At 43.7% G+C, this 26,385-nt stretch overlaps 2 protein-coding genes across 3 annotated transcripts; both read right to left on the reverse strand.

Moving 5' to 3' along the window:
• Window positions 1-881: 881 nt before the first annotated feature.
• Window positions 882-4,726, reverse strand: LOC128346196 (histone H2A type 2-B-like). Its single transcript, XM_053299196.1, has 2 exons — window positions 4,576-4,726; window positions 882-4,319 (listed from the first exon to the last, which is right to left on the reverse strand). Exon 2 carries the CDS (start codon window positions 4,232-4,234, stop codon window positions 3,854-3,856), a length of 381 nt encoding a protein of 126 aa, XP_053155171.1. The 5' UTR covers window positions 4,235-4,319; window positions 4,576-4,726; the 3' UTR covers window positions 882-3,853.
• A 4,815-nt stretch (window positions 4,727-9,541) lies between these two features.
• HMCES (5-hydroxymethylcytosine binding, ES cell specific) lies at window positions 9,542-25,599 on the reverse strand. 2 transcript variants are annotated; one of them, XM_053300461.1, is made up of 7 exons: window positions 25,342-25,599; window positions 24,081-24,277; window positions 19,549-19,729; window positions 16,665-16,784; window positions 15,824-15,990; window positions 11,541-11,733; window positions 9,542-10,774 (listed from the first exon to the last, which is right to left on the reverse strand). In XM_053300461.1, exons 2-7 carry the CDS (start codon window positions 24,200-24,202, stop codon window positions 10,562-10,564), a joined length of 996 nt encoding a protein of 331 aa, XP_053156436.1. In that variant the 5' UTR covers window positions 24,203-24,277; window positions 25,342-25,599; the 3' UTR covers window positions 9,542-10,561. The 2 variants fall into 2 exon arrangements, with proteins under 2 accessions (XP_053156436.1, XP_053156435.1); XM_053300460.1 differs by having other exon boundaries at window positions 19,549-19,692; window positions 25,342-25,596.
• Between the last annotated feature and the right edge of the window lie 786 nt (window positions 25,600-26,385).

Below are 26,385 nucleotides of genomic sequence, written 5' to 3' on the forward strand. Positions count from 1 at the left end.
TTAAAGAAGAAATTTGTGGATCCCTGATCAAAGGGACATCTTGCAAGGATGAGACAGAGCTACGACTTAACAAGTTCATTCTAGTTATTGTTTGGATGGAAAACAGGAGCACAGTTTAAGCAGCTCTGAGCTTCCTTTAGGAAGTGATTTGTAAAGAAATGGGAGACTTCTCGTTTATTTCAGTAAGATATGGTCTGCATTGCACAGGCTAGACTTGCCCACATTTACCTGGAATACTGTTACCAACTGTATACATTTCCTTAGGATCAGAGTGGAAGACTGCAGTCTGAATGCTACTTGTACCATTTTCAAACTGTTGAGGAGTGACTCAGATCAGAGCATGATGGGGCTCTAAATGCAGATTCAGAACACATCACATACAGGGGCTTTGGCATTCATTTTGATGACAGGAACATCTCAGTGCACTGAGCATTTCAATCAATGTTAAGGTTATCAGGAATCGTTTGCTTGTACCAAGTTCTGTATTAATACTGGAATCTTTGGCGTGCTTCATCAACAGGGAGGGGGAAGAGGGAGGTGGCGTTTGGCTGCATAGGTCAGACAAGTGTCTAAAATTGGGCCAAAACAAACTCCAAACAGTCCCCAGTTATTGGAATACTCATTGATGAAAAGGCATAAGAACAAGACATTGTTGATTTCTTAAAGTGTATTAAATGGTCTGCTCTTCTAAAGGAGCTTACTTGCATTTCAATAAACTTTAGGGTAATTAAAAGAGTTGCTTCCCATTATCTGGTGTTAACCAAGACACAAGCAAGATTTGTCATCAAAGGCAGTGGACTTTTAAAAGCAATTTGTTTTCTCAGGTTTTAAGTTATTTTTCTGATGTTTTGTAATCGCTAAATAATACAAATGAAGTTGGATTAGACTGGAACTTGAAGCAATTTATTGTGACTCCAGATTGTTCTTCTGCACTTAGTTTGTTCCCTTAGGTGGAAAAAATGGAACTTTATGCTAAAAGATGAATGGCTCATATTGCAAGTAGTCAGGCTTATTAAACTAAACCTTTGGCTGCCCACCTTTCCCCTCATCCTCCCCACAATACTTGAAAGCATAAGTGCACATTATAGGTACAAATTTGTCTTTCCATGATCCAGCAACCCCAAGCAGGTAATAAGTGATGTGTTGATCCAAGTCAAAGTTTGATGTGCATTCAAGACTGAATCAGTTTAATAATATTGTTTTTGCACTTCTCCAGTACCACAAGTTCTGCATTTTCTAATAAATACAAAGCAAACTTTGACAAAAAACAAAATACTGATCTTGAAAACAAGACAGAAAGACACTGGAATACACAAATTCAGAATACCCCATTATCCTGCAATTATTTGCATTTAAATAATCCCTTCCCTTCAATGATGCAATCAACATTCATTCTGAAAGCAAGCAAGAGCCCTACACTGGTCCAGTGCCAGAGGAATGAGATAGCTGTTTCAAAACAAGAAATCATTTTCTGGGTCTGCAGTGGGAGACAGGCAAAACTATCACACAAGGGCAGATAAAGGTTCTACTTCTCAGGTATCACAAAGAAGACAGTACACCATCAATGGAGTGAACAAGCCATTTTCGTTATCCAGTTATTAGAGAGGCATCCAAAAAGTCCACTAGTCTAGGTATTATTAGCTGAAGCAGAGCAAGACAATACTTCATCCACAGATTTACAGCTCACTTGATAGGTTGAACACATGCTACTTACAGCACACACAGTTGTCCATACATATTACTACAAGTTCTACTTGTTCAGTCACCTAGACACTGCTGCATGCACTTGGTTCTATCAACTTTTCACCTAAGCAGGCAAGATTGGGCTCCGATATCATTTCTAGAAGACCACAGCTACTATGTGCATCACAGAACCAGCTAGGCCAGCTTCCATGCTCATACATTATCCAAACACCTACTCAGTAAGCCACCACATTAACTAGATATTTTACTCATATAAATTTTAGTTCTCTTCTTAAAAACCCAATCCCCAAACATTAACCCACTGAGGATTACAATTAAACAGACAGCAAACCTGCACTTTTTGTTTAAAGAAGTGAAATGCTCAAACAAAAACACACTATGGATAGTGTAAAGTGCAAACTAATGCTAAACTTCAGTCATTATGGGGCTTTCTGCAACATCACCGATGATCCAATAGGGAATAGGAACAGACAACACATCACAACTGCTTCTGTTTACAGAAGCAGTGAGCACCTCTGACCTTATACTACTATTTAGGAGGAAAACCACACAAGGTGTTACATGAAAACACTTTGATTTAAGCCATTTTAGTTCTATTGACGTCAGGAGGACAGAAATAGGCTTAAATCCAAGCACTCTTGCTTAAAATGGTTTTCCAGTTAAGCTGTTAAGCACATTCAGAGGATCTTGCACTACATCAAGGCTACAGATTGTTAGCTTCCCCCACCGGCACTGAGAGTTATGGGCAGTTTGAAACAGAGATCACTGCTCATGGCATGCACACTTGTCACACTTTTGCATCAGCTAAACAGATTTTGTAGGCTTTTTGCATTATTTATTCTAAAAGCTACAAAACCTCAGTAGGACAAAGTTGTGTATACCATAGGAAGCAAAACCTTCACAAACAACTTTCAGTTCTCTGACATGCTATTGTTTGCCTTCAGCCTAAGGCTCAACACTACATGAGCTAGACTAATAGGTGGCTTTGCAACAAGATTCAGAAGTTAATGAGATCTCATGATCAGGAATGGAGTACAAATACAGTGACATGATACCTCATCATTGAGCAAACAAGGGGAAAAAACCCTTAGCATATGAAGCTATTACTTTCTCACCAAGAGAAGTTTCTTTTCACATTAAGATTTCCCTGGCACCTCCCCTCCCCCTCCCCTCCTTAAGTTTGTGGTCACATTGAATGGGGACGTGCAGCAACATCAGGTAGATAGATCCATCACCATTCTACGCTCTGGGACAGAGCAGTTTTAAGAGACTAGGTTACCTATTCATGCAAAATAATAATGCAATGGAGACGCTATCCCTTCTTCGTAAGTCCCAACTCCCACCGTACTGGTGTGCAGACAGGAGATCTCCATTGATACAAGTGGTGGCACACTGCCTAAGCAGAATCTCTTGCCTTCCCCTGTAGGCTTGAAGCTTCCACTGGGCTTAGTGGCTCGCTCTCCTCCAGTTAGTGAATTTCCCAGTTGGTCAAGAAAAATAGAAATGCACAAATCATTCTTCTAGTTCCCAAACAGTTTTTGCTTTCTTCCCTCCTCTTAGATGACTTAAAAGGGTTTTAAGGGGGGGGGGGGAGAAAAGCCTAATCGCACAGATGCTGCAGATTAAGCAGCTTCAGGGCAGTGGATCTGTAGCTAAATCATCCAGGAGGAAGATAAATTAAAGAAATCAATTTGGAGGGCACTAGGTGGCAGCCAGGCCCGAAGCACGTGCCCTTTTCGTGACAGGGAAAATGATGACCACCGCTCTTCCCACACCAATCCCTAGGACTGAAAGGGACAGGAGTGCTAAGAGGTGAGAGGGGACAGGCTTATTCAGCGGAAGAGGGGAAGGAGAATGGCGAGAGACTGGAAACCCAGCGATGACAGCACCAGGCAGCGGAGGGAGGGAAAGAGAGAGAGAGAGAGAGAGAGAGAAAGAGAAAGAGAAACAGCGCGCACAGAAGGCCCAGCGCGGCTGCCTGCACCAAGGCAGAGGATGCGGTAAAGAGCTCTGCGCGGCGCTGGCTGTACCAAATGAAGAAAATAAAGGGAGAAAGTGTCCGGTACCCACTGCACCGGATCCTGCAGGTGGGGCGCGGGGGACACACAGTCGAACGATTGCTTTCCTTCGAAAAAAAATTCTGCCCGGCTCATTTCTTGGAGCTCTGGGTCTTCTTGGGCAGCAACACAGCCTGAATGTTAGGCAAGACCCCACCCTGGGCAATGGTCACCCCGCCCAGCAGCTTGTTGAGCTCTTCGTCGTTGCGGATGGCCAGCTGGAGGTGCCGGGGAATGATCCGGGTCTTTTTGTTGTCCCGCGCCGCGTTGCCGGCCAATTCCAAGATCTCAGCCGACAGATACTCGAGGACAGCCGCTAAGTAGACGGGAGCTCCAGCACCCACCCGCTCGGCGTAGTTGCCTTTCCGTAGCAGCCGGTGCACTCGCCCCACCGGGAACTGCAGGCCGGCTCGGGAGGAGCGAGATTTGGCTTTAGCTCGGGCTTTGCCTCCCGATTTCCCGCGGCCGGACATAGCGAGAAGCCTGGCGCTGAGCAAAGACTAGAAACACCGAGCCCTGGTACTCGCTTGTGGAACAGTCGCAGAAATGCGGCCTCGCCTGGAGAGGAGCGGAAAGAAGAAGAAGGGGCGGGGGGGAAATTGCAACCTCCGTGTTAGTAATGCAGAACGAGGAGAAAGCGAGAGAAGGAACGCTGGACCACAGCAGCCGAACCCGCGACGCGGCCGCGCGTCCCAAAGCCCCTCCCCCACCCCAGGCTGGTGCCCCAAGACGGGGATAATTAAGGGAGGCTGCCACCTCCTGGACCCAGCCACCGCTAATGAGGGCTGCCCTGCTCAGGGACCCAAAGCCTCACCGTTGGCCGGCTTTGTAGCGCTGCCTGCCAAAGCCCGATCCGCCCCGCCAGATAGCCGCTGCTGCAATGACAATAACAAGCGCGAGCTGCTGGAGGATATAAATCCAAGCCCGACCTGTCGGCGGTTTCCCATTGGCGGCGAGGAGAGCGGAGTCGAGCTGCAATTGGCGGGTATTCCGATCCCTGATTTGCATAGGAGCTCGCGTCGTCCATGTTCGGACTCCGATAGCGCTGGAACAGCAACAGACACACAGGCTTGGCCGCCTGCAAAGAGAGCTGCTGGTGAAGCATATTAATGTGCAGTAGCAGCAGCTTTGGGAGACGCGGGGGTCTTGGCACTGTGTGACAAAGGGATGCACCAGCCACCAGGGAAGAGAAGTGGGGCTTCTTGGCGTGCTTCTTCTAACGCCGCCGGAGCAGCCATCCCTTCGAATAACGGGGAGCCAAGCTTAGAATAATGACCAGTCCCTCCTCTCCCAAGTTCAATTTCCTGGAATACTTTGTCTTCCCACCACCAGCTGGGGGCTACCCGACAGGTGCAAACACGTCGCTTAGGATCAACGCGGCCTCGTTTTCTAGGGCTTAAGAAAGAGCGGGTGCATTTTCCCACCCGCAATAGAAGCACAATAATAGTTACAAGTCAAAGAAATTTCGGCTTTTCACAAATGAGCACCTCGCACTTGAAATCACAGGATGACACTCTTCCAGCTTCTTCTTACATTTATTTGTACAGTAGAGAGATGTTAACAGGTTCTGTCTATTGGGTACTGATTTCCTTTCCGTCTTCCTCCAAGAAACCTAATTAGCAATAATAAAAAAAAGATGATAGCCCACCCAGAAGGCAGATGAACCTGTCCTCAACCAAAAGATCAAATCTGCTTCCTAACTGATCTGCCTAAGACAACTGAAACAAACCAAACTACTAGATATTTATATAGTGCTTTTATAGTGCACAAAGCCTTTCACGTTCTCTACATATTACAACCACTATGTAAATGCAATTAGTCTGTAGATGGGAGACCAAGAAGTGCCAAGAGTCACCTAAAAGTTAATTTTTTAACCAGCTGCTTTCTGGCTCGCAATGCAAACTCTTAACCACTGCTCCTAGAGTATACTCTATACCGCTTTTCACTACTAAACGGGCTGTGTCACTTGAGTATGTTGGACCTGGCTTTGTTTTGTCTAGTAAAATGATCCGTACTTTGCTTTTAGAACAAGCTGTCCAACCAGCTATCTTTGCGACATACTGCATCAGGGTAGGCATTTTGGTTGTTGCACTAAGCAGGACATTATCAAATTACAATACAAGGAGGCATATTCAGGTTAAATTTATCAGACTTTTGTGAAGTGCGGCAGAATAATTTCAAGAACGGACTATAGGGGGCAGACTGAACAGCTGAAAGAGAAGTGAGTGACTTCTAGGGCCAGGGCAATAGCAAAAACCTGACTAGTTATAATTTTTTAAAAATCAGCTAATCTATTTATTTCTTGCATTTAAGGATGTTGTATACATCTTACTTGCTTCTACTTAATCTAGAAGAGAGGCTATTAATTCCTACAGGCTTTGCAAAATTTGAATTAGCAAGACTTGTAATGGACAATTCAGCACACACCATATCTTAAGAAAAACTCCTAGGTTTATGGCAGTACAGATCATCATTGAAACAGGTCTTTCACAGAGGCACAAACATACACAGAGTAACTGTGACAAGCAGTCCAGACTTTTTAGTATCTATGCTGGATTTGTCTCAATCCTTTATCTATTAGCATGTTAATATAAATACATTCATGCTTTAGAGAAGCATTGGAAAATATATAAAAGTGCATTTATAGATGTTTCTTCAAATGTTTCCTACGTTTCCCCATACAATGGAGGCACAAAACACACTATTTCTGAAAGCTGTCTCTCACCCAAGACTCTCAGATCAGTACTGATGAGATGACAGGAAAGTGACGATTATCTGACTAACCCAAAAGGGGGAAAGTCTAAGTGGCAGAGAGCCACAGACAACTATATGGACAAATTAGCAAAACTAGACATTAATAAGCTTTGCAAGAAAGATGGTAGTCTTTTATGGACATTTGAAGAGCTATTGAGTGAGAAATGTTAAAACTAAGTTTAACTTTCTTTTTTATAGAAATGGGGAAAATGGCAGAGGGAGACACTGGATTGTAGAAATGTGACAGGAAAATAAGGACTCAAATTCCTCCTTTCTGCAACTCTCCTTGCTCCCCCCCCCGCCCCACCAAGAAGTAACATTTTAAAGTTATACAATTGTTTTTTGCAGGGTGGGTCAGGGCATATTTGCCTCATCCTGCCATTGCATGAAAAGACTGAGTAGAGCACAGCTCTACTGCCTAGAAAAATAAATTACTTGGCAGAGAGATCACTTTCAAACTCTCTGTAGGAAGCCTATACAGAAGACCCTCAAAACAGTCCCAGCAATTACAAATCAAATTCTGTTTTGACACAGGCTGAAAGGGAACAAGATAAGACAATCTTAAGGAAGAGACAATGCCAATCAGAGGCGTACCTAGAAGTGTTCCCTCTAACAGGGATTCCCAGATGTTATGGACTACAACTTCCATATCTCCAAGCAGAGGCCATTGCAGCCGGGGATTCTGGGAGTTGTAGTCAACAATATCTGGGAATCCCTGTTAGAGGGAACACTGGTACCTAGGTAATTTGGGGGCCTGGACCTAAAGGCCTTTGGAGGCACCCCAACATGTGGGTTCTTGAGAGCACAAATAGCAACTGAACTCTCAATCATGTAATATAAAAAATGTATATTTATGCAAATATGTGACAGCAGAGAATTTCAACACATAACTTAACATATTCCCATCCCACATATTTCATTCCCCACTCCTCCCTCTGTCTCTAAAGCACCCAGCACAGGTCATAATCTTACTCGGCCGTCAGGCACAGTGTGGGCCAGTGGTGACACCACCCAGGACAGACCAGAGAGGATTGGGGGCCCCCCAGGAGGTGTGGAGGTCCTGGACTTTGGCCCTGAAGTCCGTGGGTAAGAGCCCATTGAACATCAATAAGAAAAAACATGTCATATGTGGCTCTGGATCAATAAGAAAAAACATGTCATATGTGGCTCTGGATCAGACACTTCAGTCAGGGAAGAAGAGAAACTTTGAAGTCACTTCTGCTTTTAATCTGCTAGCTGATGACATTACTTCCTTGGCCAGCATATACTAGCTGGAGTTCTTCCTAAGCACTTTACCTCAGTAACAACAGCTGGCACTTAAATGCTGCCTACTGTACCATAGGTGTGTGAAAGAACACAACAAAAAAGTGCTCACCAAAGACAGAAAATGAGAGACATGATACTTTTGATAGTGTTGGTAAAGAAGATATAGCAAAAAGAAAAAGAAAAAGCTCTAGCACTAAAAAGAAAAGGCTGAAGAAAAATTTAGAAAAGGTTCTTAAGAATGGTTGCTTTGGTCAGAAGGAAATGCAGCAAGAAGGTGCTCACCTTGATCCTCCCAAAGCACATGAAGAGAGTCACAAACCTCTGGTTAAGAGCCGCATTAAGAGCATCTGATCATTAGCTAGAGCTCTAGGAAGTTGCAGAGTTTACTCTGAGCAGCTGCAAGACTTATTGGAGAGACTCCCATCTCTCCATGATCTGGAGCTTGGTAAGAAAATGACTTCTTCCACCACCATCTAGTGTGGTGGAGATCCCAGGAGCTCATGTAAACATCCCCCATCACTACCAAATGATTTTCCAGTATCACTCACATTCAAAAATTGGAGCAATTGTACTACACATTCTATCTTATGCGTGGAAGGGGACAGTGTATAAGGCAGAATATGTGGAATGTGCAGCATTTTATACTGGGGAAACAGGAAGGCCATTAATGAAAAGATATAGAGCATTTGGCTGATATGCAGCGTAATAAAAATCGAACTGTGGGCAATGCACATGAGGGAGAAAATATCAAGGAGAAGCAACACAAACAAAAGTGTCAATATAGGCAGTTGGGAATTTAATGAGATACAAGATTAAGGAAGCAAAGTTTATAGAGCAGTTAGGAACATAGGAAGCTGCCATATACTGAGTCAGACCATAGGTCCATCTAGCTCAGTATCTTGGAGATGCCAGGGAAGCAACTTGGAGCCTAGATGCTCTTCTCAGAGCGGCTCCATCCCCTAAGGGGAATATCTTACAGCGCTCACACATCTAGTCTCCCTTTCGTATGCAACTAGGGCAGATCCTGCTTAGCTTAAGGGGACAAGTCATGCTTGCTGCCACAAGACCAGCTCTCTTCCCGAAAAGTTGCAACCCAATATTATTATAAAGGATGAAATAAGCCATGAGATATATTGGTCACTGAAGGGGTTAAAAGGTTTGTTCATTTTCTTCTCTCTGCTCTAATTTGTTTCTACTTTGTTTTATTTAATTATTATTATTATTATTACATTTATATCCCGCTTTTCCTCTAAGGAGCCCAGAGTGGTGTACTACATACTTGAGTTTCTCCTCACAACAACCCTGTGAAGTAGGTTAGGCTAAGAGAGACATGACTGGCCCAGAGTCACCCAGCTAGTATCATGGCTGAATGGGGATTTGAACGCGGGTCTCCCCGGTTCTAGTCCAGCACTCTAACCACTACACCATGCTGGCTCTCCATCTGCCAAGAGAGAAGAATTTAAGGCTTGGTGTTACCAGCTATTATGCCAAAAAGAGCACTGATGATAATGTTTTACACTGAAACATTTGCTTTGCTTACATGTCTGTAAATTTATAAGTATTTTAACATCCTGTTTTTGTGCATTAAATAGGTTAGTATTTAAAGTTTTTGTTAAATAATTAAGGAAAAGTACAATGTGAATGCAGCCAGAGTTCTCACAAGTTTATGTGAAAAAATACTTGTCAAGACAATATTATTCATAGTAAATAGGTTTGTGTTTTGATAATTGGCTGGAATTCAGTGACAAAAACATTAGTAGTCTAGTTGAATACTTTTTATTTTCTACAACCATTGTTTAAAAGGCAACTAACTAATGCTCTCTTTCCAAAGTCTTCACTAAAATGGTCAGCTTTAGTAAGAGTTTTCACTGCTTATTAAAACACTTGAGACCAAACACCACACACAATCGCTTTCATCGTTTCTGTAGATCAACTTTTAACAGGACATTTTCCAACAAGTTCAGAGATAATTCTCACCCTCATAAAAAGAGCAATTGTGTTCTTTGTAGCATAAATGCTTTCCATTCCACTTTCAGAGTCCCTCCTTTGACAAGGTGGCTGCAAAGCAGACTTGTGGATGCAGCTGTTTGGTTCTCTACCCACTTACCACCCCCTGCGCAAAGATTAATACTGGCAAGTTCAAAACTAATAACCCAAGAGAAGGAAATTTGAACAATTTAAACTTGTTTAAACACAAAAGCTATTTTAGTAGTGTGAGGCACTTAATTCCCACTGATTATCATTTATTTTATGTCTGCTTACAAGGCAGGTCAAAACTCTCACTCCTCCTGCAGTGCCAGCATATTGAAGCGTTGCCACTCATCCTCTTATTACAGATTTGGACAACTACAATTAAAATATTAGCTGCTGATATTGCTCTTTATTGGAACAGTTTCTCCACTGATTCAGCCCATCCTTCGAAATAAGCAAAGTGCATAAAGCAGACATTTCAGGTCTTGTAAAATAAGTTCAGGGACAAAAAGCCATTTGTACTGGTTCAAGAACACACCAAAATAGCAGTTACTTTCATTCTGTGGAAGCAGCAGCAGAGCTCAAACCATCAAAAGTGATTAGCTTTCTCCATGTAAGGGTTTAGAGTAGGGGTAGAGGCAACCTTTGCTTGTCAGTGGTTGAACTGCAGATCCTACCATCCTACATTTGCAATTCCACACCACAATTTCAAGTAAGTAGACGGCCAAATTTAAATGTTCAGTGCAGCAAGCACACATGTCTAAGAACAAGTTTACTGGGCCTGTATACATACAAATAAAGTGAAAGGGTTAAAAGGTCACTGATGTTTTTGACTGCTTTGCAGAAGGTTCCCCCTCTTCCTTCTTGAGCCACTGGTGCATTATATTTGCACTGGTTCTCTTGGTTGCTGCTGTCTGGATGAACTGGCTGGACCATCTTGGTAAGTCATCTTTTTCCTTTTTCTTGGGAGATCCATTTAACCAATTCAACATCACTTTGCTACTTGCATTTACTCTGGCCTCCTAGAAGACACACGCAAAAAAATAAAATTAAAATAAAATAAATAAATAAATCACCATTTTGACATTCATGGGAACCTGCAGATTAATGGGTGTTTTATCGAAGCAAGTTCTTCTGAAGTGAAATATATTGTACTAGATGACCTCGCGCAGACCATCTGCGCCCCTAGTTCTCCCTGTCATTCTTCCCTGCTGGTAGCGGGGGCTCTCCTTTCCTGCTGGCCACCACCATTTTCTCTCCCCATACTCGTGGCTATCTGGCAGCTGCTCGCGAACTCTCGCGGGAGCTGCCACACATGGGATTAGCCACGGGTGCGTCTTAGAGAAATAAATATATAGATAAAGATAAGACTAGTATTTTCCCAACAAGTTTTGTACAAAGGAAATAAAGCTAATGTCAATTTCAGCCTTCCTAGAACATTAATACCCAAATGAATCTGTTTTTGAGGATGGTAGCTACAGTCCTTTCCAAATAATTCAGGAGGGTTTTAAAGCAAATGATAGAGGCACAGTCTCTCTGGATTCCAGGAGAGCAGTCACACTGAACAAAGATGCAAAACACCTGCAATCTCTTTTTTTGTTTTTTGTGCCTGCTGCTCTCCAATCTGTAAAACAAACATATTACTTCTTCACAGAGGGCTTCTCAATGCCTGTAAAAGGACATTCTCAGTTGAAATATAAGAGGCTTATATTATATATAAATATATGAGGCTTATATAAGATCTTAAGGTGGTTAAAATGCCAGGAAGGTTTTACCACCAGGACTTACTTTCTTGAGATCCAGTTCAACAGGTACAAGGCATTCTGGTGTATTGTTTCGGGAGTTGTTCACTATGGTTGAGACTGGGTGGAAGAGAAGGTTCTCTGTGGGATGGATAAGTGCAAGGGCTTCCTCTGTGGGTACTTCTGCAAAATCCAGCCATTTTCTAACAGCCTCATCTCCATCCAAGATGGCTGGCATCCTAAACAAGTGAAAAGACACAGATCTCATTGGTGGTCGGAAACACAAAAGTTACAAGTTTTTTGGGCCTCTTGGTTGTGGCCCCTTAGCTCTTGAATGCCATCCCAGCAGAGCTTCACCATGCTCCCTCCCTCAAAAAGCATGATTAAAAAAAGAAAAGAAACATAGGAAGCTGCCATATACTGAGTCAGGCCATTGGTCCATCTAGCTCAGTATTGTCTGCACAGACTAGCAGCGGCTTCTCCAAGGTTGCAGGCAGGAATCTCTCTCAGCCTGGAGATGCCAGGGAGGGAACTTGGAACCTTCTGCAATTCCCAGAGCGGCTCCATCCCCTGAGGGGAATTTCTTATAGTACTCACACTTCTAGTCTCCCTTTCATATGCAACCAGGGCAGACCCTGCTTAGCTAAGGGGACAAGTCATGTTTGCTACCACAAGACCAGCTCTCCTCTCCAAGAACCTTGAGCAGCAGCATCACGGCGGTCTAGGTTGGCTCCAACCGCCAGTCTCCATCGCCCTGCCGAGTCTCCTTATGAGGAGGATGGCCAAGCATACCCAGGGCCATCTGAGCAGGCTGGAAGGGAAGGCCCGGCTCGGCCATCCTCCTTTCAAGGAGACTCGGTGGGGCGTCAGAGGCCGGCGGTTGGAGCTGAGGGAATGGGTGAGTGAAGGGGAGGCTGACACTGAGCAATAAAGCAGGGGCTGCGGCAGGGGGAGGCAAGGAGAGTAATAAAGTCCTAGCGTAACAGATGTTCTGTGTGAGATGAGCTAGTTTCGTTTTATTGTGTTAAATTTTATATTACATCTATTGTTTTACTGTTGTGAGCTGCCCCCAGCAATATTGTACTGGAGCGACAGGATATAAATATTTTAAATAACTGAAAAATATACACAGTCCAAGTATCAGTAAGAACCAGAGTCCGAAAACCTGGAGTGTTTGAGGGGAGTCGAACAATTACATAAGAACAGCCCTGCTGGATCAGGCCCAAGGCCTATCTAGTCCAGCATCCGATCTCACACAGTGACCCACCAGATGCATCTGAGAAGCCCACAGGCAACAGCTGAAGGCATGCCCTCTCTCCTGCTGTTGCTCCCCTGTAACTGGTATTGAGAGGCATCTTGCCTCTGAGGCTGGAGGTGGTCTATAGCCACCAGACTAGTAGGCATTGATAGAGCTATCCTCCACGAATTCGTCTAAGCCCCATTTAAATCCACCCAAGCTAGTGGCCATCACCACATCCCATGGCAGAGAATTAATCCATAGATTAATAATGCACTGTGTGAAAAAGTACTTCCTTTTGTCAGTCCTAAATTTCACGACCTTCAGTTTCATGGGATGGCCCCTGGTTCTAGTGTTGTGAGAGCAGGAGAAAAAATTTTCTCTGACCACTCTCTCTACTCCAGGAATAATTTTATATACCTCAATCATGTCTCCCCATAGTTGCCTCTTTTCCAAACTAAAGAGCCCTAGATGCTGTAGCCTTGCCTCATAAGGAAGGTGCTCAAGGTCCCAGATCATCTTGGTTGTCCTCTTCTGCACCTTTTCCAGTTCTACATTATCCTTCCTAACATATGGTGACCAGAACTGTATACAATACTCCAAATGTGGCTGCACCATAGATTTGTATAAGGACATTATAATACTAGCATTCTTCTCAGTTCCCTTCCTAATGATCCCTAGAATGGAAGTTGCCTGGTCAGTCACTGACAGCTCAGATCCGAACAGCGTATATGTGACGTTGGGTTTTTTTGCCCCAGTATGCATCACTTTACATGTGCATACACTGAACCACATTTACCATTTTGTCACCCACTCCACCTGTTTGGAGAGATCTTTTGCAGCTCCTCACAATCTGTTTTGGATTTCACTACCCTAAGTAATTTAGTGTCATCTGCAAAACTGGGCACTTTGCTGCTTACCCCAACTTCTAGATCATTTATCAACAAGTTAAAGAATAACAGTCCCAGTACAGATTCCTGGGGGACTCCACTTCTTTCTTCCCTCCATTGTGAAAACTGTCCATTTTTTCCTACCCTCTGTTTCCTGTCCTTCAACCAGTTACCAATCCACACATGAACCTGCCCCCTTATCCCATGCCTGCTAAGTTTACTCAAGAGCCTTTAGAGAGGAACTTTGTCAAAAGCATTTTGGAAGTCCAAGTGTACTATGTCAACTAAGAGACGTAAGTTTGGGGCAGTATAAAAATATGTTAAATAAATAAATAAACTAGATCACCAATTCACATGCTTGTTGGCACTCTCAAAGGACTCTAAAAGGTTAGCGAGGTAAGCCTTCCCTTGTGGAAGCCATTCTTCTGTGTGTAAGAATTTTGTCCTTAAGTATGCTTTTGATCAATTTACCCAGCACCGAAGTTAAGCTGACTGGCCTGTAATTTCCCGGATCGCTTTTTGAAAATCGGAATTACATTAGCTGCTTTCCAGGCCTCTGGTACAGGGCCTGACTGAAGGGACAAGTTATATATTTTTACTAGGAGACCAGCAATTTCACATTTTAGTTCCTTCTTGGATGGATGCCATCTGGCCCTGGAGATTTGTTAATATTTAGTTTCTCAAGAGAGTTTAGAAGATCCTCTGGTCACCTCAAATTGGCCCAGTTCTTCAGCCTCCAAACCTGAGAAGCTCAGTTCCGGAGAGGGTATATGGTCAGTGTCCTCCACCGTGAAGACAGACGCAAGGAACTCTTTCAGCTTCTCTGCAATCTCCTTATCCTCCTTAATAATCCCTTTCACGCCCTCATCATCTGTCTGACTACCTCCCTGGCAGGTTTTCTGTGGCTGATATATTTAAAGAAGTCTTTTATTCCCCTTGACACTTCTAGCTATGTGCTCCTCAAACTCTTTTTGTATCCCTTATTTCCTTGCATTTCTTTTGCCAGAGTTTATGTTCCTTTCTTTTCTTTTCACTTTGGCAGGACTTCCATTTTCTCAAGGAAGTCTTCTTCCCTTTTATAGCTTCCCTGACTCTACTTGTTAGCCACACTGGCATCCTCCTAAATTTGGTGATACCTTTCCTCCTTCTTGGTATACATTCCAACTGAGCTTCTATTATTGTGGTTTTAAATAGGTTCCATGCTTTCTGGAGTGATTTAACCCTCCTGACTTTCCTTTTCAGCTTCCTTTTTACCAGTCCCGTTTTTGAGAAGTTTCCTCTTCTGAAGTCCAACACATCAGTGTTGGACTACTTTGGCAATGCTCCACTCACATATAAACTGAACTGGATCATACTATGGTCACTGTTCCCCAATGGTTCCGCAACTCTGACATCTCACATCATATCCTGGGCACCACTCAGGATTAAGTCCAAGGTCGCCATCTCTGGTTGGTTCCGCAACTAACTATTCTAAGGCACAGTCATTTAGCATGTCTAGAAATTTAGCCTCTTTTCTGTCTCTCTTTGACTCCTCTCTTATTTACTTCTCCAGCTCCAGGTCACTCTCAGTGTTTTGATCTGGAGGGCGATAGCATGTCCCTAATAACACATTTCCTTTCATTCCTTGTATTGTCACACATAATGGTTCTATGGAACACTCTGGTCCTCCTAGGTTTTCTCGCTTGTTGGATTCTATCCCTTCTTTAATATACAGTGCTACTCCACCCCCAATCCTCTCCTCCCTGTCCCTTCTGTAGAGTTTCTATCCAGGAATAGCCGTGTCCCACTGGTTCTCACCATTCCACCAGGTTTCTGTTATGCCCACTATATCTATTTTGTCAAACTGACCTAATTTCTGAGTGACAAGGCTACACAACAGACTTGGAGTAATTCAAATACCAAAGATAGCACAGACAGGGTGACTTATGTGAAGGCCAAGACTTGTCACCTGAAATAAGCCAGTAATATTCAGATGCTCTTTTTTAAGAGGAACAATATGAAAGAAACAAATAACTTTTGACCTCCATCTTCTGAACTGCATGCAGGGAGGTGGGGGGGCGGGGGGCGGAGAAAGCCACTACACCAGCTGTTACACAGAGCAAATTAGGTGCTGAGACATGTAAATCATGAAGCATTATTCTCAGCTAGTTCCATTTTATAGTACATTCTACAACAAACTCCTATCCAGTTATTCTTCCTTGCCTGTGATGGATGGAGCTTATGCTTTTAGAAGCATCTACTGTGATGATGGTATAGCTGTACAGTGTTTCTCCTCCACTGAGGGGCTCCCAGCAATCAAAGATACCAGCCATGGTGAGTAACCTCCGGCCATCTGAATCTTCGTTCTCCTCCACATCTGGTTTGTTGAACTGGAAAAAATAGGAACCACATTATCAAAACCATCACATGTATAAAAGGCACTTCTGTCACCTGGTCATACTAAACTTCTAGAATGACTAAAAGATGCACAAGTCATACTTTCCCCAAGCAACGGCTACCCGGAGTAGCCTCTCCTCATGGGACGAGAGGCTCTCAGGGAGCCAGTGTCACCCCACAACTCTACATCCACAATACTCACCCCACAGCATTTCATCCAAGCCTCTGCTGTAACCATGTTGCAAGTAGGGTCATGCTCCAGGACTGACCTTATCCTTAGCTCACACTGCAGAGGCAGGTGACAAAAGGGGGAGAGTGGGGGGCAGTTCCCAACCACAGGCTGCATGGTGGCTGCCTATCTCCAACCCATTCTGAGACGCCTGACAGATATATTGCTCGTTGTCTTCATCCCATGCCCTTTCTTCCTAAAGAAGCAACTGAAGCCTTACAGGAGATACTGAAGAAATATTATATCCAATTGGGTAGGGACTTTTGCATGAGCTATTTCTTTCTCACAACACCAGTCAGTATCTGTAACTATTGTGTAGACAGGACCAGAATGAAAGACCAAGGCGTTCCTGAGGGAGCTTAGGGGAGAAAGTTACCAAAAACAAAAAAAGAACCAGTGAGCACTTTAACACTAAATATTAATGCACCACTATTGTACCCTTTTTTGTTCTGCCTGAGGGAAATAAATGAAATAGGGTTGCTTCTGTCCATTGCACTGTTGCCATTCATAGTAGCCATCAGCCAGCACCACACAACGTTTGCCTTTGACAAGAGGTCCCTTTTGAAACAAAAAGAGAGGAGCATTAGCAGGTGAAGTATTAATCCATGGGGGTGGTAGTTTCAATGGCAAGCAAATACACATTTTAAAACTATCATGTATAAGACTCTATAAACTGATTTTCAAAGCAGACGCTAGTCAGAATGGAAAGGGAAGGAAAAGGGAGACAGGATTCGCGGAAGAGGATCAGAGAGGATGAGGCAGTCCATTTCTAGGCCCACTTCAAAGTGCTGGTTTTAACCTTTAAAGCCCTAAATGGGTTGGGACTGGGTTTCCCAAGAGAGCACCTTGCCCAATATATCCCAACCCAGACCTTAAGATCTTCTTCGGAGGCCCTCCTCCGAGTGCCCCTGCCAAATGAGGTGAGATGTGGCTGCTCAAATGAGGTGAGGCTACTATGGAAAGGGCCATTTTCGGAGGTTGCACCCCTTTAATGGAATAGCCGCCGCCCCAGTGAGGTTCGCCTGGCTTCATCACTTTGTTCTCTTAGACACCAGGTACCTTTTTGTTCACTCAGGGCTTTTAAATTTTGACTCTCAAATCTGATTTTTAACTTATTTAAAAGAGTTTTAAAATTGCTTTGTATGGTATTTTGTATCTCCCAGCCCCCCCCCCCGCCCCCAGTTTTGGTCTGTTTTGATTTAATGTGTTATGTGTTTTCATTTCAGTTCTTGATGTTGCTTCGATTGAGTTTGTTTTTCTTATTTTTCCTCTGTTCATTATTAATGCAGCACACTTGTCTAGTCCAAACTCCATTGCTATATCGCTACTGAATATACAGACAGTGTTTAGCAGTGATTCAATTTCTGACTGGGACTTTCCATACAACTTCAGATCATTCATGTACAGCAGATGGTTGATTTTACTTGAAGTTTTAGATGTTTGGTATCAGAGGCCTGTTCTGTTTAGTATTTGTGAAAGTGGAGTCATGGCGATTACAAACAACAGAGGGGATAGTGAGTCCCCGTAGAAAATACCTCTTCTAATGCTAACCTGTCCAAGTGTCTCGCCATTGATTGTTAACTGTGTACTCCACATGCTCATTTCTTTTTAACTAAATATCTGAATGTTGGGCCACTGTGCGAAACGGGATGCTGGACTAGATGGGCATTGGGCCTGATCCAGCAGGGCTGTTCTTATGTAAGTGTTGCATTACTTCATCTGCTATTATTCCAGTTAATAATTTGAACATGGTTGGCAGGCAGGTTATCTGTCTATAATTGCTTGGAACTGCACCTTTTGCTGGGTCTTTCATGATGAGATGAGTTTTCCCAGTTGGTAGCCATTGTTCAATATCACCTCCTTGCAAAATGTGATTGAACTGTTTTGATAGTTGTTTATGGAGGCTTGTTAGGTGTTTAAGCCAAAAGCCATGCAGTTCTTCGTCACCTGGTACAGTCCAATTTTTAATTTTCTTTGCTCTTTCACTTATTAATTCTGGTGTTATCATTAGATCTTGAATTTGTTGGTAACATTTTTCTATCTCTTTCACCCAGCCTGCTTTTTTATTATAATCTGTTGGATTGTCCCATAGTTTCCCCCAGAATTGTACTGTTTCTTGTTTATTTGGTGTTTCTAACTTTCTTGCAGTTTCTCCTTCTATGCTTTGGTAGAAATGTCTCTGATTCGACTTATTATTATTTCTTGTTTACACAGTCATACAGGTGTTATTGACTGGTTCGTTTTATCCAGACATCGAGTCCTTCCCAAGGATCTGGGATTGCTGAATTTTATTGTCAATGTTGTTGCTGTTATAGATATCGTCGAATTATTATTATTATTATTAATGTAATGGATAGGAACATAGAAAGCTGCCATATACAGAGTCAGACCATTGGTGGGTCTAGCTCAGTACTGTCTTCAGACTGGCAGCGCCTTCTCCAAGGTTGCAGGCAGGAATCTCTCTCAGCCCTATCTTGGAGAAGCCAGGGAGGGAACTTGAAGCCTTCTGCTCTTCCCAGAGCAGCTCCATCCCCTGAGAAGAATAACTTACATGCAAGTACAAAAAACCCCTAGAGAATAGGAGTGCAGATAGCACCAATGCTTGGAAGGGACCAGGGGAACAAGGGAAGGATGGACAGAAAAAACAAGGTGCTAAGAGAAGTGGATACTAAGAGAAATATGTAGGGAGGTCCAAGCACCACTCCCTTCAACACTGGCTAAGCTACTATGTCATCCTAGAATGTCTCTGAAGGAGCTTTTCCATCCAGGCCTAGAGTCAGAAGAGCCTGTGTGCTGTTGACAGAAAGTGGGTTGTTTCTTCAAGAGAGTTTTCTTCACTTGGTAGTGGCCATTTGGTTCCCCGCAACTGAATCCCACCCAGAAGACTGCCTTAACATGTGCACGTGCAGCTAGTAGAATGTATGCAGAACAGACTGACCGCAGAACAAAGCAACTGGAATAAAGCTTTCAGTGAGTTTTTATGGATAGACTATCATATTTCCAAAAAACCTTCCACAGAGCTATTGTCATTTGTTTTCTCTAATCTAACCTGCACAAAAAACCAAACAGCAGGTTATCTCAAAGTCACTCTGTCAAGCACAGCACGTGAAAAGCTATCACCTGCTGTGCTCTTCCTTTCCAGAAAAATCAAGATGCTGGGTTCACAGCATGCAGCTCAAAATTATTTACATTTTGTAGAGCAACTGTTGATATACCCCTAGGAAAAGTTTCAGTTTTTGTGTCTAATTCAGAAGGCATGAATGGTATGGTCAGAAGGAGAGAAAAACATTTATTTTCAAAAGGAAGCCTACACAAAACTAACCTTGTAGGAGAGTTTCTCCATCATGGTATCACTGCGACAATTGGAAGTGTTATACTGCATTTTCGATGGGTCAGCTTCCTTGAACCAGGCTGGAACCAGCCCCCAACGCATGGCTACAAGAATACGTTCAGAAGAACTGACATCCTTTGATAAAGCAGAAAGAAATCTTGAAAAATAGTATCTATAGACAAAGAAAGATTATTATTCAGCAATTAAAACCTCCAATCCAATAGTGCATGCAGAAGTGTTGGTGCTGCAAAAACAGGGATCTTTTGACATAGCTAAAAGAAGGAGACACCAGTTCCAGCTTCCTCCTTTCCAATCAGCTAGATTTTACTTTATAAAGAGAGTACAGTGCATGTACAGCCCTGGAGTTTTGATTAGGGAGGACAACTGTGTGTGCAGTATCTGTTCATGCACACAATCTAGCTAGAGAATGGCTAGCACAGAATCTGCACAGAAGCCAGTTCCCACATGCATGTAGCTTCTACCTGGAGTGGGGCCAGAGGGCATTCTAACTTCTTTCCTTCTCTTCCATGACATAATGGATACAGTAGACTCTAGTTGTTTCAGTTATGATTGCTGATGACACACTAGAGATGTGCAAAACAAAACTCAGGACTTCAAGTGTTTTGAGCTCAAAACAAAATGCCCTTTAAATAGAGGGCCTGTTTCAAGATTAGAACAAAACAACCCCATTTCAATCGAAATGTTTTGAGCACCATAGTGGAGACTTGTTTTTCTCTTGCCAATTGGCAGCTCAGCGCTGTGTGTGTGTGTGTGTATATATATAATATTTCTTGGTGACTGCTGTGATGAGCTTCACGTCTGATCTTGAGATTAACTTGTGCATCACTCACTGCTCTGGTCTGCTCTGCAATCTGCATTGCAAGGTGTACTCAGTCAAAATGGGGCTGAAATTGCTATAGTTGAGCTTGTGGCTATACTTGCTGCTAAGGGTGCTGCTGTGGCAGCTGTTGCAATGCCAGGAACGTAAGGAGTCATCATTGTGTATGAGAGAGAAATCTGTGCCAATGATGTTACTACAGCACAAGCACTGTAGCTGGCAGTGGATTCTGGGTCAGTGATTCTTTTTGGGCCATTTTTGGATTGTGTTTGAAATGTTTGTTCTGTGTTGGGAGGGACAGATTCCCTTCTACTGTGTGCTTCTGCAGTGTGTTTCAGGCCAGGGTTGCAAAATGCATTGCAAATTGCAATGCAAAACTCATGTGCAGTGCACCCTTTGAGTGCAGCTTGTCCAGCCATAGGAAACAATGGGGAACCTCAAAACACCCCATTGTTACCTGTGGGTAGCTCCTAGGGACACCAAAGTGGATTGTATGGTAGGGCATAGTGGGTGGTACCTACCACCCAAACCATAAAATAAATGGGCAAGCGGGCAATTTTCCCTACATTCAACATTTCAGCAAACACCCCCCCCATCCTATAGGAGTTTGGGGAAAAGGTTAAAAATGTGGTTAAAATATTGCCCACTTGCCCATTTCTTTTGTGGGTTGGGTGGTAGGTACCACCCATCATGCCCTACCACCTAACCCACTTTGGTGTCCTTAGGAGCTACCCATGGGGAACAATGGGGTGTTTCCCCATTGTTCCCTATGGTCAAAACACTCATAATGATTTGAATTTGTTTAATCAAAACAACCAGGTCAACTGCTGTTTCAACCATCTGCATTTTGTTTTTAGCTCGAAACAAAACACAAAATCAGTTTTATGCACATCCCTACAATACACATCCCAGTGTTTCTATTTAAAGAAGGAAGCCATATGAGGTATCACTTGACACATGAGGTCTGTGGGCATTTTTTATTTATTTAAAGATTGCTCCAGTTCTCTGTTGGTAGGAATATTAACGCTGTATAGGATGACTCCACATTCTGTGGAAGGACTAACAGAATGTTCCAAGTAAATCTGACTAATTATAGCTAGGCAACTATACATTACCGAATACCATATGAAAACCAGTTATAAACAGAACACACACATTATGCAATACAAAGGCGGAAGCTGCAATAAATTAATTCTCTCCTACTTAAAACAAAACTAATGTATTTATCTCTAGGCTATTTTCTAGTTTGTTGTCACTGACTATAGAGGAGTTGTTCAGCTCTTTAAGATGTTCTGTATGCTCTAAAGAAACTACCTGCACACACAAGCACACGTGAATGCATCTAAACAGTATCCTAAATTGAGTAACCTAAAGTTTTGAAACCATTCTTTACCAACTTCAAAGTTCACCTTCCACTATTTATTAGTTATTTCTTGCATTTTTCTCAGATGAAACAATTGAAACAGACTAAAAGGATTTCACTTCCTCTTTCTGACAGTTTCTAGTCAAATTCGCTTTCAGCGCTGTCATGCATCGGTAGCTTTTAGAAAGTTGTCTCCAAGTTGAAAACAAATATCAGATTTATCTGACTGCCTCCAAATTTTGCAACACAGGTCTAAACATCAGAAAAGGAGACAAGCTCATGAATCCAAAATTAAATATTAAATCAGTGTACCTTTTCTTGATGATAAAATGCACTGAAGCTAGTTCTATGACGGTGGCTATGTGGCAAGAGTGTGTCTGTATTCATGGTGCAAGAGGTACAACTTACGTACTAAAGAGTCACACTCACCCCATCTCCAGTTCACTCACCTCCCTTCTATCTTTCCCCACACCTGTCACTGCTTCATGTGGTTTTCCTCCACTCTGCCTGGAGAATGCATTTTCTATTGTGTAGTGCTTCACCCGCCAGGGATTGGCAGATGCAGTGATGCTCCCTCACTGGCCAGGGAGGCACAACAGCTGTATGGAGCCAGGAGTGGCAGATGCAGGAGACGGCAGTCAAGGCTAGGCAAGCAGATGCATTTGACATTTTGCCTGCCAAGGGACAACTGCCATTAATCCCAGGAGAGTGGCAAATTGCATAGCTGAATAGCGGTATATATTAACTAATTTTTCTTTGTAAATTTCGGTTACAATATTTGGGTGAACTCCTGTTTGGAGTTGTCTGGGCAGGAAAGCGAAAGAAGAAATAGTCTGCAGAATGTTATGCTTGAGAAAGTAACTGTGTGGGTATTTTGAATTTATGCATGTGCACTGATCATAGGATTCTATTTTAAAATGTCGCTTTTAACCTATTTATTCTTATTCTATAAGAGAACCATGTTAGGGCAGGTGCATATCTTCTGAGATTTGAGCAGTTAACTTTGTTATAAAAAGGAAAACATGGTAAACTGCCAAGTGTGAGAGAGAGCATGTGAGTAAATGTATGTATTAGACAGTCCTGAATTGTGGATGCAAATTTTTTTTAAAAAAATTGCATGTACAGCACCGAAATGGAAACATACAACTAGAGAGATTCATATTTACAGTGCAATCCTATGCATGTTTACTCAGAAGTAAGTCCCACAGTACTTAACTGGGCTTGCTTATAGTAGGCATAGGATTGAAATCTTAAATTGTAACTCTCCATTACAGGTAAAGATTCATTTCTGCCACAGGCAGAAAATTTCATCAAATTTTCCCCTTCACACTTCCAAACAGATGGGCAGCTCAATCTGCAATTTAGGAGAAGGAACAGAGTGTTACTTGTGTGTTGCAGCATACTGCTCAGGTGCCAGCATCCACATGTGTGTGAGATGCATGCACAATGCCCCCCATATAAAGCATTTAGTCTTTATTGCTTTGGTAAGGCTGCTAGCAACATGAATCAAGGGCTTCCCATGATGAGATGGCATCAGAGTATGTTCACTTGTGATCTGGTGCTTCCAAATAAGCTTTAAACTTGTTCAACAGGCTGCAGAATGGTGAGAATTTTGCTGGATCTGTGCTGCAATTAACAACATATAACTTCACCACCTTTAGGAAATCTTCACACAGACGCCCGAAACGAAGGTCCCACTCTTGAGCCACACAGCCAACAAGCAATGGCTTGGGCACTAAAGAGTACCCATCAGAGGCATGCAGAAATCCATTCTCCAGTTGTTTTTGATAAACCTTAAAGGAATCTGGGGAAAGTGTGTTATGGTTCCATGCTATTTGTAAACATAAAATAGCTAGTGAAAGCAGAGCAGGAACTATTGGCTCCTTCAGACACTTCTTGTTTCATATACTATACATTTGCCAAACATCCCCAAACAATATTGGAGAAACACTGGGAGTTTACAGACGATTGCAACCATGCCTGTGTTGCCAGGACCACAGGGGGAGGCAGCATTGGTCCCAATGCCCTTAAGACTGGTTGATCTAAATTTGGTCTCATGATAAAGTAAAAGATGCCAATTGTCTTATTTTAAGAGACATCAACTTTTCAGAAGATCACAGACCCAGAGAACATAATGGGTATCCCGAATACTAACACTCCATTGAAGTTCATGGAACAGACACTACAGTTCCCCTTATTTGGGAGTTTTTAATCTTGTAGCCGTCGTTATTACACAAATCTTTACCAGTAAAAAGGTAGGTACGAACCTAATACAATTTTTAAAAGTTAAATAACAGATTGAAATTTGACTTTGGGGCTCACCTTTTCAAAGTGTTGTCGAGAAAGAAGCACAGGGCTGTTAGATTGTGGGCTCTTATTGTAGGACGGACTATATTTGTCAGCATTTTTCCATTCAGGGTGCATTCTCCTCCCTTGATTATCATGGTACTCACAAGCACGGCGGAGACCCTCAGCTCCCAGAGTAACAGCTGTGCGTCCACACATTATTCACCAGTGGTCTACAGAAAACAGGTAAACTCAAATCAGTGGCCTAAAAGTCTGGCTGGCACCCCAGTTCTAAAAACATGAATGCAGAAATAAATCCTATTATTCTAAAAGTACCCTTCAAGCTGCAGTTTTTAAAAAAACAGATGCTTTTCAAGATTTTGCCATCCATAAACAACTTCTCTTGAGGTGCAATTTGGCTGTTAGGTAAACATATGTGGTGCCTACACAGATTGCCTGAATTAAATAAGCACCATTCTTAGAGTATCTTCACAGGAAGCTGCTGCTTTAACATGTTTATTACATCTCAAATATCCCTGCTTAAGGCTACAGATTTAAGCTGAGAGATCAGGACACTGACACCTCAAATCAGACAGCTTGGGGAAAGCAATGCTATCACAAAGTGGAGCTAAGGAATATGCAATTCAGCTCAGGTCAACACCTTATTTATTGTGTGTACATGGCCCTCCCTGCTACTTGATCCCCACAACAACCCTGTGCGGTAGGTTAGGCCGGGAAAGTGACTGGCCCAAGGCCATCCAGTGAGCTTCATAGCCAAGTGGGGGATTCAGACTCAGATCTGACACCTGAACCACTACACCAACCTGCTCATTACATGTAGGTTTCAAATATGAACAGAAAAGAATCTGACAGATACTTCACCTAACATTGCCTTTACTACTTGATGCAGTCAGGTCTACAAACATACTATTACTCCCAGGTAAGGGGCTCCGGGGGTGGGGTGCAATATCAGGACTTTGACAATCTGTGCAATTATAAAGTCACGGGAATTGGCGACCTCATAAGGAAGCATGACTGCTGCAGCCGCCCGTCTCCTGCCCCTTCTCCCTGCAAGCCTGGCCTCGACACTCGGTTGAGACCTTTGGAAGATCCGAGGAAAACGGAGAAGGAGCGGAGGGCTTAAGAAGAATCCCCTTACCGGACAGGTCTTGAGAGAGAGCGGAGAAAGGGCAGTTCCCACCTTTACTGAAGGAAGGAGAGAGGAAATAAGGGGGTGGCGGAACTCCCCGCTACAGCAGCCAGGCTCTTCTGTGGAGAGGAGGGGGGGGACACCTACCTTGCGGGCTGCTATCACGTCTGAAACGGCACGCTCCCCCCAACAGAGTCCTGCCGCCACCACACACAGGCTGGATCCGCTCTCACGTGACGGGGCGAGAAGAAGGAGAGGGGAGGCTTCGCTCCCACTTCTTGGGCCGAGGGAGGGGAGAGTGCAGCGGCCCCTCCCCCTCGGAGCCTTTTCGCGCCTTCTTCCTCCGGCGCCTGTGTCTGGGTCGCGCGCGGGCTTCGCTCCTCTCCATTCGGCTCCGGTCCGGTGACGTCACCTTGGCCCGGCGCTGGTTCCTCCCCGAGTCCGACGCTCGGGCAGCAGCGCCGCCGGCGGGCCGCTGCGGAAACCAGTCTAGACTAGAGTCGATCTGGGTCCCCGACTCGCCGTGTGCCGCGGCTAAAGGGCCGTGCTTCCCGCACGACACGACCAAAAGCGTTTGGAGTCCGGGTTCAGCCCCAGGTCCCCCCACCCACCCCCGCCAAGGCTCCGCTCAAGAGCATGTGAAGCAGAATCGCTCATGTGCAGTCAGAGCATCATCCCACCCCCGCTTCTTTCAGCACACCTTAACCTACACTTTGTACCTCAAACATGTCGTGTGGGGGGTAGTGACTCGAAAATTGGGTTTGATGCGGGGAAGCCCGTGCTCATCTCCCCATGCAGGGCTTGGAGTCACATTTAATCAGATTCGGAGGTGCACCTAGGTGATTGTGGAGCCTGGACCTAAAGGCCCTTGGAGGCCCCCACCACTCCCCTGCAAATTAGGCATCATCATACTCTGCCAGGTGACCACACCACCCAGCACAAATTAAAGATAATTTGTGGGCCCCCAAGGGCTATGGAGCCCCTGGACTTTGGCCCAGAGGTCCAGGGGTAAGAGTGCCTCTGCATTTAATACAAGTGTATTGCCATATTTATGCCAGGGAATGCCACACTTTGTTCACTCATGCTTTGCTGGGGTTCACATTGAATCATCATACACCTGCTAACTTGGCATAACCCCTGCTAACTTGGTAAAGAGGCACCTTTTTAACGTGGTGATTCTCTTTATTTAGC

This window comes from Hemicordylus capensis, chromosome 2 (assembly GCF_027244095.1).
Source record: "Hemicordylus capensis ecotype Gifberg chromosome 2, rHemCap1.1.pri, whole genome shotgun sequence".
NCBI lineage: Eukaryota > Metazoa > Chordata > Lepidosauria > Squamata > Cordylidae > Hemicordylus > Hemicordylus capensis.